Source organism: Cyprinus carpio, chromosome B5 (genome assembly GCF_018340385.1).
Source record: "Cyprinus carpio isolate SPL01 chromosome B5, ASM1834038v1, whole genome shotgun sequence".
In the NCBI taxonomy this organism is placed as follows: Eukaryota; Metazoa; Chordata; class Actinopteri; order Cypriniformes; family Cyprinidae; genus Cyprinus; species Cyprinus carpio.
Window position 1 is genome coordinate 1156420 of NC_056601.1, and position 16459 is coordinate 1172878.

Consider the following 16459-nt stretch of genomic DNA (forward strand, 5'->3'; position numbering starts at 1 on the left):
GAACAAAAAACTTGCAAAGTGATACACAGACAAAAAAAAAAGTTTTTTATATCTGCACTGTCATGTTAAAGAAAAGCTGTATAAACATAACATATGGGATATTAAGATGAACTAATCTTTGAATTTAGTTCAACTGAAGCGTGCCAAGACTTAATCCTCATTAATATCACTACAGTGCTCCTTTATAATCGAGTGGATGGTGGCATTGCACATGGAGTTTCATGTTAGCTGTTAAAATAAGCAGAACTAATGAATGGCAGCTATCATATCAGCCCATGTCTTCACACTTATTATGTGTGCTTATGATGAAAGCAGAGCTGCTTCACTTATGTGGCAAATATTTCAATTCATCATATTCCTTTTAGCATACTACTTTTTCATTCTTCTATACCTTCTTTAACACCTTCATGTCAGCTATTATCACATTTTGATAATTTTGTCAAATGTGTCAAACTGATACTTTTGTAACACTTTATGTTTGCTGTCATCAAGTCATATCTGTTTTATATATAAAAAACAGATACATTTTAACAGATAAATTCAAAGACAGTAAGACTTCATCCTAACCATTTGCAATTTTATTAAATCTACAGTTTGTATCTCCTATGAAAATAACAACAATTCATCATTTTCCATGAGCCTTCTCACAGCATGCAACCATGTTACTTTTGGATCAAAATGGTAAGTTTAATCCAGATTTTTATACTAAAGTCCCTAAAGTAGTTGCTTTACAATGTAAATTTGATCAAAAGTCTGTATGTTCCCCAGGGTACCACCAGGATTTAAGGGTTAAGTCATGGATGTTTTGTTATTAATGAAGGATATCATAAAATGTTAGTGTTTTATAAGTTGATTATGTCACAGTACCTTTAGCAGTCACATGATTGTATGGTTCTCAGGATCTTAATTATTTAATGGAAATGCCTAGGAGCTTTTAAAAGGCTAAAACAAAGGCGAACACTTTACAAAGGTGTTATTTGTTAACATTAGTTAATGCATTAACTGACATGAACGAACAATGAATAATACATTTATAACACTATTTATTCATTTTTGTTTATGTAAGTTTAAAAGAAAACAGAACACAGTGCATTAACTAATGTAAACAAACACAACTTGTGATTTTAATCATGCATTATGCTGAAACTAACATTAATTAAGACTAATAAATGCGGTAGAAGTATTGTTCATTTGTGGTTCATGGTAACTAATGTAGTTAACTAGTGTCAGCTAATGAACCTTAATGCAAAGTGTTGCCAAACTAAGATTTGGTAATACTTGACCAATACAAAGTTTTAACATTATATCGCTTTAATGACAATTATTGTAAAATGTGAACAATAGTAATTCTAAAGAATGAATGTATGTGCATATTTTTGACTCAGTGATGCCTTTCAAACTGAAAGAATGACTTGCATGAAGAGTGTACATATATACAAAGGCACTAAATGAGGAGGCGTGTTGCTTTTGTTTGTAGTGCTACCTCTGCAGGTGCAGGTGGGGTTTCAGTGACAGGTGGTGTTTGGAAGGGGGAGGGTGGTTTACTGTGGGGCCTCGAGGGCTGATGGGGGAAATGCTTTGCCTCGGAAGTATTGTGCCTGACACATGCTCCGTCTGCTGCCTCTGCGCCGACCCCTGCCTCTTTTGTTATGCTGATTAAGGCAACAGGCACCGTCTTTTGTTCAAGTCAGAGGACGTGAGAGAGAAAGAGAACAAGCACGGAGGGATGGTCACGCTCCCTGTGACCTATACTCTTCTCTTCTTTAACGTCACAAGGCGCGCGCAACAAAAACGAGCCAACATCGGCTGAGTTTCTCACATCGCGACGCGAGCGAGCTGAGGTTGACACAACTCTTCCGTTCACATGCACTGGACTTATGCACGCTCGTTTATGTAATTTCTAACTGAAGGGAGTTCAATGCATATTGCGAAAAAGCGATTCAGCTGGTGGCTCTTAAACTGACTTGAAGGCGGGATGCGCGAAAAGGGACGCAGAAGCAATAAATAGAAGCTGGCCGTCGTCGTCATCATGAAACTGATGGGGGAAACGTAAAAACGGACTCTAAAGAGAACTTAAAACGGACTCTTCACGTAAGACAAGCACAAACACCGGGAAAAGGAGCTTCGCTGCCTCCAACACTCGCTGGTTTCAGAACTTGGACAGCTCCCTCGTTCAGCCGCCTACACAAATCGACCGTGTGAGGATTCATCGAAACTACGGCACAGAACCGACTCGGTATTCACCCCTAAAACATCGCGACGCCATGGCAGGTGCACTTCAGGGAGAGAAGCAGCTTTTTGAGAAGTTCTGGCAGGGCACGTTCAAAGCCGTGGCGATGCCGAGACCCGAGAGCATCATCGTCGCCAGCATCACCGCGCGGAGAGCCGTGACAAAGTGAGTTTTGTAGCCTGGGGCTTCTTATGCCCTTTCTCCGTTTAAATCTTGAGAAGTAAAATAATGTTTAGCAGTCGTTTTGTTTCAGAATGCCATTTCATAGCTTAAAAAGTGCTTCACATTTGAAGAATTAGACTTATTTCTCCTTTTTAGAGTGCCAGATATAAAACACATGGTAACACATTATTTTAAGGTGTCCTTGTTACATGTGCTTGCTATTATAATAACTCTAAATTATGCATAATTACATGCAAGTAACCCTAATCCTAACCCTAAGTAATATTACTCTCATGTATAATTACACTGTACCAAGGACACCTTAAAATAAAACACAATAACACATACACGTTTCTTTAATTGCTGATAATTTATTCCTGACATATACAAATACTCTTTGTATTTGTTTTGTCTACCATGTGTTTTGTATTGGGATCTCAATACACTCTTAAAAATAAAGATGCTTAAAAGGTGCTTCACAGCGATGCCATAGAAGAAAGAACCACAAAGAACCATTCAGTCAACGTTTCTTTAAAGAACCATCACTTTCTTACTTTTTTATAATCTGAAGGACATTCTTTTTCCCACAAAAACAGAAAGGTTCTTCAGATGTTAAAGGTTCTTTATGGAACCATTTAGACAAAAAGGTTATTCTATGGCATCGTCAAGCACCTTTATTTTTAAGAGCTAGCTCTCTCAGATCTTCTCATTTGGTTCATGCAACTTTTTCTCCCATTTTCATATCACACAAACACTGAGTGCGAATTCCTCCTGTGCTCTACATTCATCATTGGCCGTCCTTCACCGGAGGCCAGTCAGTTTCACTTGTGCACACATAAGTGCACAGCAGAGCGAGAGGCTACATAGAGTCCTAATGAATCAAGTCAGAGTAGAGCCCTTCATCATGCCCTTAGGTTAGTACAAGAAGATGATCTCAGCGCCTTCTCCTTCACCCATGAATTAGGAGGCATGGCAACGTGTCGAACAGAGAGAAAAGGCAAAATAGCAATAGAGAAACCAGGTCTTTGCTTCCCTTTACTTCATTTCCTGTTAATCAGGATCTAGCCTTACTCCTCGCTCATTATGCTGGTAAGGAGTGCGTAACTGATTTGTGATTCACTCTTATGCATGTATCTTTCCATGCACTGTGTCCCCATCTTGCAGTCTCGGTGAGACTGGAGTTACGGTGCAGAAGCACAAAGGTTTTATCAGAGTCTATAAGTGCATAACTGCTCGAACAATAGTTGAAATCTAACACAAACCTGCAGCTTTCTGGTTCTCAGTACTCTGTAAATACAGGAAATGTAACATTTGTTGCTTTAAGGAAATGTTGTACCTGACTTGAAAGAGGAAGTGGCTTAAATAATATTATTGACCTTAAGAGTAAAACTAGTTGTTTATAATTTAGGTTTCTTGACAAAAAATTTTTAAACGCTCGCACAAAAATGAAAACTCTGAAATCATTTACTTGCTCTCATGTTGCTCCAAACACAAAAAGAACGTTTTTTTTTTTTTTAAACTGTCTTGTGAAAAGTCAAATGGTCTGCGTAAATTATGACAGGATTTTCATTTTTAGATGAAAGATCCCTTTAGAGTGTACAGTCTCTTTTAAAGATATGCCCCCCCCCCCCCCCCCCCCAAAAAAAAAAAACAAATTGTAAAAATATTTTGAACTCTCAAAAATGGCTTTTTTATGTTGTCGTTGTTATCATCAGAGAGAAAGATCACATTGTTAATTTTGCTTTCAGTAGCCTCTTCTCGCTCTGTCATAGGTCCCTTCCTCTGTTTATCTCACTGTGAATATTTACATATTCATAAGGCTGCTCACCCTTCAGGATGCACCTGACGTTGATGTTGATGTGTACAGGGATGGTAATGACAGCAACATTTACAACCAAACCAATGTCACTGATTTAACCAGTGCCATCTGCAAATTCAGCATTCGGGTTTGTCTTGGTTGTTTTTACCACAGGCACAGAGCAGACAAGGCATTTTAAGATGTTAAAATGGCTGAGAAATAAAATGATTTCTTTCTATTTGCAGTAATAAATCACAGAGCATAAGGCCCATTAGCTTGTAGTATCAGCTGCATGACTGGAGAAACATCATTATTGGTTATATCAGCTGAAAAATGCTGGTCACCTATGCATGCATTTTTTTTCTCTACTTAATCGACCGTATTTCATTTTCTTATTCCTCCTCCTCCTTTCTTGTGGTGTCACTGAGCTTTAAAGAGGCCCACAGTGCGGGGCGATTACAAAGGGTGTTGCTGATCCTCGTCTGTAGACCTAGTGTTTTCTGGCAAGACTAGAGAGATGAGTTCACTCCCGTGCAGCCAGAGGGTCCTGCCCCCGGTCACTGTAGCCCCACAAGCTGTTCTTCTCAGTGGCAAACCTCATTAAAAATGCAGAGGGTTTTAGCTGAACTGAGTCTAAGTGTGTTTGTGTGGGTTAGGAAGCAGATGGCCAGTGGGAGAAAGGGCAAGGGGGAGAACCCCGTCCCCTAGCAGATGCTAGTTTAACTAGGAGAATAAAAAGATTAGGGTAACCAACCTGGGAAATGTAAAAGAAGAGAAATCACTATAGTATGTACTGTATATATATAATTCCATTGCACACACACACACACACACACACACACACACACACACACACACACACACACACACACACACACACACACACGGCAGATTTGCACTGAATGACAACAATGTATGAGCCCAGATTTAATTGTGTAGTGCATTCCCAATTTGTTCAACTTTAGTGTCTGTAATAGATGTTGTTTATAAAAAAAATGCCGCTATAAATAATTTGTTTTATACTTTTATTTTGCAATCCTGTTTTGCTCTGAATACCATATGATTTGTTTTGGACTACGGGAAACTAAAATACATATTTATAGTGTTTAAATAAATGTTTTATTCAGTTTACTGCTGAATATAATAGTAAAATGTGACTTGTACACTTTTTTTTTCTCTCAACAATGCAATTTTGACCCTGTGCGAATAATTGTCTGATAAATATGTTACTTGCTTAGAGGAAAGTGAAAACAAGCATGTCATTTTGCTTTAAAATTGCTTTTAAAATCAACCTGCTATCATTCAAGCTTATTTTCTCGGCCTTTTCTTTTTACAAGTATCTCCTGGGAAGTTTTATTTTTCTTGAAGACAAAAGGTTTGCACATGTTTGCTTTGAGAAGGAATTGGGTTTACAGAGCTGCTTGTTTTCAACGATTGATTGTTCCTCTGCTATTGATTTGACTGGGTGAAACTAAATGAATTGAAGACCGCGGTTACCCTTTCGTTCATTATCATAACCCAATCAAGCTTGTGTAAGATGTTCCACAGCCATTTCCTGGAGCAAAAGCAAAATTCTGATGTATTAAACTACTATTGACCTGTAAATCATTATATAAAATACAGTGTTTATGTAACATCTATAAAGCTTGGTGCAAGCCTCTATTTTTTGTTTTTTAATTGAGTAGTCACCACAAACCCAGGCTACTGCTAGAGTTATAAAATGAATAGAAGGACAATGATTTCAGTGCTCTTCATCGGCGAGGTCTAGTACACACACTCCTTCTTTTGTTTTTGCTCTGAAAGCAGAAGGAAGCGGCATTGTTCAAAGGTTGTGTGTGTCAGGGCCTTATGTAGAACCCAGTCAGAAATCTCAGTTCCGTTTAGTTCCAAATCATTCGATTTAAATCAGTTGAAGCAGTGGTCGCAAATAGAATTGTGACATTGCAAGGAATCTAATTTCGACACTTATTTCATTTTTTGGAAGGCCATTTTGCACATTTTTTCTTGTTCTTCTTCTGTTCTTTTGGGTGGGTGGGGTCTCTGAAGGGACTGTAGCTGGCTCACAGACAGCTGCAGAGCTGTAGAAATGCTGATACGGTTGCCAGGCCTGCAGGGTTCAGCTATAATTCCTTTTAAATGTAGCCACTGCTACATTCCAGCAGAGGTAGGAGAGACACATTTTTATTTAGCCGGAAGTGAGTCCAACATTCAGTGAGTAACAAGATGAAAGGCACAGCTGTGAAACACCAGGGAGATGTTGAAATGCAGTATATGGTCTTGATATGGATGACTTATGTTGGCGATCTGATGCTCGAGTGATTGAATATTTCATATCTTTGTCTTAATCATCAATATATAGTGCATTTAACACCATTCATGCAAAAGTATGAACTGTGTGTGCATGAAAATATGTGCTGCCATCCACTTTAGAAATTTGTGAAAGCTCTCTGGGCTTTTTCAAGGTTATTCTGCGCAGTGCTGAATCTAGTTCAGAACGGTGTATTTCCTTTTGTAGATTTGATTATAATCACAGTGAACTCCACATTAAATCACATTTCTCTGGGAGGAATGTTACACTAAATTTATGCTTCACCCTCATCTAACCTTTCTCTTGTGGAGTCCACAAACCTTTACTATGTTCAGAGGCACTGTAAAACATCACTGAATCACTGAAAAGCTGGTGAGATTAAGGAAAATGAGAACGAGGCAGAACCTGGGGTTATTCTGGAGTAATATTACCAGGATGAATAATCCATAAAGTGTTGGTACAGTACTGCATACATTTAGGGAAGTAATACTGATTCCATTAAATATTAAGAGCCATATTTAATGAGTATAAATCCACTTATGCACTTTTTCCCATGCCTTGATAATTTACGGATTAATACATTTATGTTTGTGATGATTATTGTTTTAACAGTAGCTCTTTTTCAGCAAATTGAGAGGTTCAGGAGAATTTCAGCTGTAATGCATGCAAAACTCTTAATAGACAATAAAATTTATAGGTTTGAGCATGTGCAGAGCATGTGCATTTTCCAGGAGAGGTGCGGTCATATTACAAATTTTTGATAAGGATTGTGAAAATGTTGTCTCATCCTGTTTATATTTTGCCACAGCATTTAGAATGTGTGGGCTTGTTTGCTGGGTTGAACTTTTGAGAGGTTACATCTGCTATTATTTTATTACTTTTCTTGCAATATGTATTGTGCACAGGATTTACAGCAATGCATACCTGAATAAGCAAGTTATATTTGACTTCTTCTATCACAATGTCTGTATGCAAATAGAATCAAAACAGGCTGTTAGGAAGTATCGCAGGGAAGATGTTTTCAAGCATCTTGTCAGCGTGAATGTTTACTAAAGGACACAACTGAACCAGTTTTTTTCCACTGGCTGTGTGTGCACAATGTGTAGGCAGCAGCAAGCTGATTATTTGCTGATTATTGTTGCAGGCCTATTGTCTTCTTTTAGTGAAAAGCCAAACTAACATTAATGTCAAAAAAAAAAAAATTGCATAGCCAAAAGGCATGTTAAACACTTCAAAACTATAGCAAACTATAACAAGTGACTACATATAGTACAAATATATATTGCTTTCACACCCCTAGTGAAAAATAAATATACTTAGATGTATTTGAAATGCATTTATTTCATGCTAAGTATAATACATTTAATTTTTTATATACTTAATAAAATGCCTTGCAGTTTTACTTATAGTATACTAAACTGGTATACTGCAAGTCTGCTAACTAATTTTGTACTTAATGCTCTTTAATTGTGCGGAAGTATTCCTGAAGTCCAATTAAAGACTTGAGGTATTTGTCAGTAAATATGTTCATAAATTTGAACTACACTTAGTATGAAATAAATGTATTTTAAATATAGTACTTTTTACTAGGGAGTAAATATGCAGTCAACAATTTCTGTATATTTTCATGTAGATCACATTTTATGCAGTCATTCTAGGCCTGATATGTGTTTGTCTGTGCAGCTTTGCAGCAGTACTAACAGCTTTGTATGACTCCACATTCAAGACAGGCTGCATGTGTCTTATTTTGAAGCCGGCACCTTCCAGAGAATGCATTTGGCAGCCACATGATGTCATCTAATTTCAGAAAGCAACCATTAGAATGCTGACTCTAATTCCTGTGTGGCGTAAATGACTGTAATTTCTTTCTTACTTGGGAATATAATGGTTACTTTTCTGAAATATGACAGCCTGGATGACGTATATGGCCAACAAATGCAACCTTCAGAGGGTGCAGCCTTCAAAATGAGACACAGTCGCTGTCAGTTTGTGTAGAAGATTACTTCTAATACAGTTTCTATAGAGTATATAAAAGCTAAACTTAGGCTATAAATGATCGCTCGCCTCTAGCTTCACCACCACCATGCTCCCGACAACTTTATTAAACTTATTTCTAACACGTTCAGTCAAAAGGATTTAACCTGTATATGAATTTTAATCCACGCTACATGAACCTTTTCATATAAACTGGAATAAATACAAAACTAGAGCCAAACTAAAACTGAAATGAGACATTAGTAATAAATAGTATAGTGAATAAATGAAATAATCATAGCTAAAGGACATATGAAAGTACGCATTTCTGTACATCTCGAAATAAGGTGCATTAAAAGTCAATAAATCCTTGATTAATATGAATATTTATGAATAATTAAAAACTTGTCTCCACGTACTTTTCGATAAAATTCTAGTGCATTTAATCTATTAAATAACAGCAGAGTGAGTGAGTTTTTGGATATGGTAAGATTAAACTTATTTTAGTGAATAAAGTACCACATTTTAGCTATCATTTTGTTATGGTGGGTACACAAAATGTTATTTTATCCTTTCTTCTAGAAAATCCTCAATCTATATGCTTCGTAACAGCTTCATGTGGCCGTAAACATTTAATATTACCGTGGCTTTAAGCACTATGCATCATTAAAGTTTAACTTTTAATGTGACTAAGCCGGTAAATGTGGTGTTTACATGGAATAATCGTAATATGATTTTACCTTATGATCTGAACCCAGAGCCATATCAGAAGGAAAGCAATAAAACGAGCATCTTCCATCTGAAGACTAGTGTTGCATTTCAGGGCAAAGCAGAAAAAACATCGTCCAACAAAAATATAGAATGTGGGAAACTATTAATTGGTTATTCTGCAATTGTACTATAAATTATAAAACTAATGGAAAATGCTAAAAATTTATAAACTGTTCAGTGTGATGACGTTTAAGGTCCCATTTAGCAACTTGTTAGCAACCGTCTTTTTAAAGAAACATTACTGTTTAAAAAATCACAAGTGGGGTGTCACTTTTTATGTCGTAGAATAAAAGGTGAAAGTATCTTGAGCTTGTGTAAATCACGGACTTATTTTAGGGATTTAACCAAAATCCCATTCAAAAAACCCATTGACTCTGGTACGATGGAACCGGAAGTTGACTCTGGGAAATGGAACCGCCATAGTTCCATTACTCTATTATATCTGTTTATCTCAGAAGAAGAAGTACGAGTAGAATGCTATACCAAGAAGTCTGTATGAACTGATTTGTTGGAAAATATTTCCATAGATGCAGCAATAATACACAATAAGTAACTGGATATATATTTTCCAGTTTGTTTGTTTCTTCATGTAAGTTAGTCAAAATTTGTAAAAAAGCATTTTTATTACTTGAAGTGAAATAAACTTTAACTGAAATAAAATAAAATGTGAAAATAGCTAGTTGCCAAGGCAACATTTCTCATTTTCATTTTAAGTTAAAGAAATAAAAAAATGGCAAAACACAACAAAATAACTAAAAACGAAAATGAATACAGAAAATATAAAAAATATATATAAAAACTTTAATATATCAAATAATTTTCAATAATCAAATATTACACTAGTGTGATTGCATATTACGGGCTCTGAGTATCAGGACTCTCCAAGATGAAGAGGACTGACAGAATTCATACTGTGCTGATATTTAGAAAAGCAGCACTTATGCTTCTGTGATATTGTTTACATGATACATAGTTAAAAAAAAATAGCATTTTTAGTACTACACTGCACGGTATGAAAAATATGTTTGCCAACAATGATGTGGTCTCCAATGTATATTCATATATTCATCACGAGAAAAAAAAAAAAGTTTGGCACATAGCAGTGCCTGTTGATGTTTGCGACGTTCAGAAAGTGGTATTAAGCGTAAATCTACATGACTTTGAGGAATTTGATGATATACTCCAGCTAATTAATATGCCATATGTCCAACTTACATGCTTCTTGTAATTAGTTTGTACCTTATTTACTCGTGCTGCTGCACCGGTGATGCTGAACATCACTCGCTCAATATACACACAATCTTCAGAGACTCAATCAAGCAGGTTGTGTCAAACCCAACATGAGACGAGTAGCAGACACATCTTACTACAAGCTGTGGCTCACGTATATCTATCAGCTTGCCGACTCCTGATGCGCACGTGCTTTAGTGCTATTTTCCTCACCACTGGACTCCTGGAGTGATCAAAGGCCATTATTAAAATGCAAACTTATCAAAGTCAAACCTTCATCGCTTAAATTAAATCATTTCAAGCTTGGCTGGCTCTCCTCTTCTCTGCCTCCCCTTCATTTTTCATTTTCATCCCTTGCCCATCCTCATTTCAGGAAGACGATCTGCCACTCACACAAAATTGCTTCCATTTGCATAACTGATGCTTCATTTGGGCTGGGACTGTTTCCGTGACGATGTCACTGCCTCGCTATTGTGCAATAACGAGCGAATGGAACTCTCCCACCTCTCAATTTAGGGATCAATCTTGCAGTCAAGGACAAGTGTTCCTTAAGTTGACATTTCCTTTCCTTCACCCTCTGGCTGAGCAGATGTTCAGGCTTCAACTGTCTGCAGTGCTCTGATAGTAAGTCACGGAATGATTTATTCAACATCCAGGATGGGCTTTTTAAGATGTTGGCATCCGTATGTTCTCTTTATTGTTTTAGGCTCTTCTTTTAACTGTGTATGTTTCTATTGAGGCCGAACAGTGACGTTTAATGAAGTAGAATTATAACGATGCTTCTCTGTATTGTGTATTACTGGATATTGCATGGGAGGTTCACAGTCATTTACGCAAATCTTCCCTCTGATCGTTTTTATAACAATCGCTATACATTTTAAAGGGAAGAACTCACAAGTGACATCGACCGCCTGAACCCAAAAGATTTAGCGTTTGAGGAGGTGCTTCATAAATGGCGATGGTCTCTTATAATGAGCAATATTGCCACTGACATTTCAGTAGCCGACAGATTCAGCTGAGCAGTTATTACAAAAACCAAAGCTGACAGGTTTGCTGTCGTTCTCTAGATGCTGTGGCGCATTGTGAAGTGCGTTAGAAAGATTTCTTCCTACAGCGAGGATTTTTTTTAAGTGTTCTCCTCTAACTCATTAACCACTCTCTGCTAACCTCCCTGTGCACTCCACAAACTCTGGAAAAAATTATGTTAGTGGAATTCTTTTAATTTCCACAAACAATTTAATTCTTCCCAAGTAGAGATTAAGCTATTAAAAGATTGTATCTTCACAGGTTTTGAAGAAAGTTTTTCAGAGGGTAACTTCAAACATACTGTTATCAGAAAGTAATACTTTCACATATCTCAAATTATTCATGTGCAGAACATGAAAGGCATGTAGATAGGTGAGCAATGAAGTAGTTATTTCAAGTTTTAAATTAAAAAGGCTTTGTAGAATTTAGAAAAACACCTTAATGTGTTTTCATTCTCCAGCTAGGATTTTGTAAAAGAAGTGCACTACAGTGAATCAGTCTTTTATACACATTCTCTGATCAAGGCGTAGTGTGGCGCTCATGTTCCCATCCCCATCATAATGGGACTTTTGAATCAGATGCTATTTAATTATTTAAACGCCCTCAATATACAGTATTGCACTTTTTGCCTTTTAATTCGGTGGCAATGCTTTTCTGATCGCAGTTTACAAAGTAATATGGAAAACAGTGGCTGTGAATTTATTCTTAAGAGACCCGTTCTCTTGATCTACAGTATATGCTAAAAGTTCTTTTGCTTTGATATGAAATTTTCTCTTTGTGTCAAAATCTGTAGGGAAATTGTATGACTAATCAGTTATTATTCTTTCATCCTCTCTCCCTTTCTACTTTAAAGTATCAGGGTCATAAGAAAAAAGGTATATGAGTGGGGCACAAATTTGACTGACACCTCTGAATATAGAAGCTGTCAAGAACAGGGCAAAGTAATGTCACAAACTTGGAGTTGAGTGTAGTTTTTAAGGCCTCTTTTAAGGCATTTTAAACTGATGCTACCTTCAATGTTTTATTGTTAATATGATTTTCTGGACAGGAAGTTAAACATACAGAATGCATTTTGTCTAGATTGTAATTTTTCCATAATTTCTTTCCTGACGTGATAATGACGTTCTCTCCTCTTCTGCTGTGATTTTAATACCTTTTTAAATCTGCCTACACTTGCACAAAAAAACTACATAAAATATGTTAATTTAGGCAATTACTCATTAGCTTCTTAGAATTTGCAATTAAATCCTAATATTAATGCCATCATTTTTCTCATTAGCTTCCACTTAATGTAATGAAAGCATAGAGAAGCATGTGTTGCAATATTTGGTCATTTCTTTGAGCTGCCTGCAAATTGAATGGACAGAGTTTAATTAAGCTCATGCAAGTTTATGATATTTACTTCATTTGATTGCCACACCAGGGGTTTAAGCTTACAAACCGGATAATAACGCCAACAAAATGAATCAATTAGACATTAGTAGATCAACAGAATTATTGCACGACTGAATTGAAAATGCATTCTTTTTGGTGGCAATTCCAGAATGCATTATTAGCAAGTCCCTGTTTGACTTGTGCATAATGAAATTCAATCTCAACAGGCAATGAATGTAGTTTTTGTTTTTCTGTGTAGCATATTATAAATAACCTCTTTTTTTTAGGACATGAGCCATCAAACATACAGAATGTCACTGTGTTTTGTAAATTGTGGGTCCTTGAGGGCACTTCATGTGACGCATTATGGATAACAGAATGATCCACTTGCCCTTGAAAGGGAGCATTCTTGAGGAGACTAAGCGAACCTCCCTTGCATAAAATGGAAATAGCCTCTTTGTGATGGGGTAGTAAATAATATAGAAGGTTAGTGGAAATGATGGGAGCATTTTTATTGGGCATCCACATAATGGCCTTCCTACACCTGCTTGTTAGGAGGGAGTTCACAGTCTCTTTAATGAGGACTCACAGATTACGAACATTTACAGCGGGCAGTTCCCACCAAGTGAAGGATTTTGCTTGCTTTTTTTTTTTTTTAACTCCCCGTCAAAGTTTAGAAGCATGCATTTGCTTTCCCAAATGGAACATTTGTATTCAATTACAATTAAAAAAAATATATATTTTTTGTTCACCAAATCTGCAAAACCATACACTAATTCTTGGCCTTTGACTAAGTTTTCAATTTCATAAAACACTTTTTGCAAAACACAACACACAATTCTCTATTTAGCACACAAAAAATCTAACAGGAAGTATCTTGATTTTCTTTTTCAAACACAACCAATTAAAATGCCACACTAATTCATCAGTGCCTCACACTAAGAGCTAAGAGTTAAGGTTTTAAATAACTGTGTGCATGTGATATATCCAAAAATATAATATTATGGCAAAGGTATTTGAAACACAACACAAATGTTTGCAATATGTGAAATTTTGAATGCAGTGCATTGCAATGCATTTTGCATTTTGTGTGTGCAATTCTTAGATTTGTGTGTAAAGTTCTGAAAATAAAAAAAGAGAAAGTTTTGAAAATGTGTGTAAGCAGTTGAAAAACAAAAGTGTAAATCAATAATTACAAAATTGATAAAAGACTAAAGGACTTGGTTGGTGGTCTGTCTCCGTGTGTACGCTTTCTGTGCATGTCCCAGCAGCCTCCCATCCTTTCAAGCGGAACAGTGTCAGCAGGCAACCATTACACAGGCCACTGTCAGTAGCATCCAACTCCAAAATAGCTCCTCTTGCAGTGTTTGCCCGGTTGGTTTCAGTGTCTGGCAGAGCAGAGAGGGGCTGGGTACTGTAACACAAAGTAGACAGATGAGTCCTGCACAGAGTGGAGCCCTCTCTCCATCTGCCCATGTAACAGAGCACAGGTGGGGAGGACAGATCTGATCCTTTGTGCATCGAATTAATGAGCAGGTCCAAGGAGTGCAAGTGTGTGTGTGTGTGTGTGTGTGTGTGTGTGTGTGTGTTTGGAGCAGACTTATTTTAGTATATAGTTTTTGTTAATATTTTTAGTTAATTTAAATGTTAGAATTTTTTTTTTTTTTTATTAATTTTGCGGTGTGTGCATTTTTTAAAATTTAACTTACAAATTTTTTTATAAATTCAATTAATCATTTCTTTTTATTTTTTCAATGTATAGGTGAATTTTACAGGTCTCATTTGTGGAGCATATAGCTACCAATCAAAAAGCTGTACATAAAATCTCATGAGTTTGAGAGACATTTGTGACCCTGGACCACAAAACCATTCTTAGTGTCATTTTTTTTTTCGAAATTGAGATTTATACATCATCTGAAAGCTGAATAAATAAGCTTTCCATTGATGTATGGTACAACTATTTGAAAATCTGGAATCTGAGGGTGCAACAAATTCTAAATACTGAGAAAATCACCTTTCAATTTGTCAAAATGAATTCTTAGCAATGCATATTACTAATCAACAATTAAGTTTTGATATATTTATGGTAGGAAATTTACAAAATATCTTCATGGAACATGATCTTAACTTAATATCCTAATGATTTTTTGGCATTAAAGAAAAATCGATAATTTTGGCCTATACAATGTAATTTTTTTTTTGGCTATTGCTACAAATATACCCCAGTGACTTAAGACTGGTTTTGTGCTCCAGGGTCACATTTATAGATGATACTGCATCCCTAGGTATTCAGTAATGAGAATACTATGTATTCATTAAACTGGAAAAACACTCTAGGGTGCCCAAATTTCATAGAATATTAACAAAGAGCGCTGATTTACTCTTCAGTCTTAGAGTGGTTTAGGTGAAATTCCTCCAAGAAGGGTAATGAAGCTCTTATGAGGAACTGTAAATTTGCTACAGAAGTTCTGTCTCTCCTCTCCACACAAAAACAATCTATATTTTATTCAGTTTCATTATTTCGTAAAGAGTGCTGTGTGAAGTATGTCGGATGCTCATAAAAAGTGCGCTTTGTGAATTATTCAGTGAGCTGTTTTGCATAGCAAAGGCCGGCAGAGAGGAGGAGGTTGTGGAGTCGGGTGACTCTCGAGTTGAGGAATGACACAGTGTTGCTTCCTCCTCTCAGCTTCTCATCACGTTAATTACCGTATCTGGCTCTCGTCGGGGGCCGCGGTTCCTCTCGAGTCACAGCCGCATGCGGACAATTTGTCAGTGGAAAGAAAAGGATATTTATCTTTGTTTTTCAGTAAGGGATTGATGCGATTAAAGCCGCGAATTATTATGGCATTCAGAAAAGAACTTTTAGGAGAACATTTATCTGTTTTAGTCACATAACATTACCACTCATCTGTCATATTAACGACCATCAGATCATTGGATTTGATCCGTATTGATGCGACTGGAATGAATGAAAAGTGGGACACATGTTTTAAGTCTGAGAGACCCAAGGTTAACTGTGAGGAGTTTTGGGAATGCTATTGTAAATGATACCAATTGAGATTTAGCATAAATTTGAATCACTTTATGTAAATATCACACACCTGTAGCTGTGCAGGATGGACTCTCACTCTCAAGTCGGACACATCTGTCTGTTTTTCTCTTAATTATTCATGCCAACATAATCAGGAGGAGTCTTACATAAACACCATGGTTGCTGTAGGCTTTGCTCTATGTTTATTTCTGCTACTGTACTCCCAGGGCTATAACAAAATGAACCTCCCCACTCACGAATGGTGTATTGTTGATAGCCTGGAATAATTAGGGCCGCTCTGGTGGGGTTTAGTTTAACGACACAGGCTCTATCCTCCACAAATGACACCCTCCTCAGAGAGAGGGACTCAGTCAGGACTGAAATAATCAATGATTTGTGGTTTCCATTTTGAGTCTCAGTGTGAAGCTGCTTAGTCTTGCTCCACTGCACAGTGCGTTAGCTGTTCGGTTCGTCGCTGGTACAGCCATCCTTCCTCTCGGTCTATGAGACACTGCCACACACGCACTTTGCATACTTATAGGTTATCTATACAAG

At 36.8% G+C, this 16459-nt stretch overlaps 1 protein-coding gene across 1 annotated transcript in view; it reads left to right on the plus strand.

Annotated features, from left to right (window-relative positions):
- Window positions 1-1577: 1577 nt before the first annotated feature.
- Window positions 1578-16459, plus strand: part of LOC109090758 (serine/arginine repetitive matrix protein 4) — a 50600-nt gene continuing 35718 nt past the window's right edge. The window contains exon 1 of the mRNA XM_042723377.1: window positions 1578-2395. Coding sequence (XP_042579311.1) covers window positions 2265-2395 — 131 coding nt within the window. The 5' untranslated portion in view covers window positions 1578-2264. The remainder of the gene's footprint in view (window positions 2396-16459) is intronic.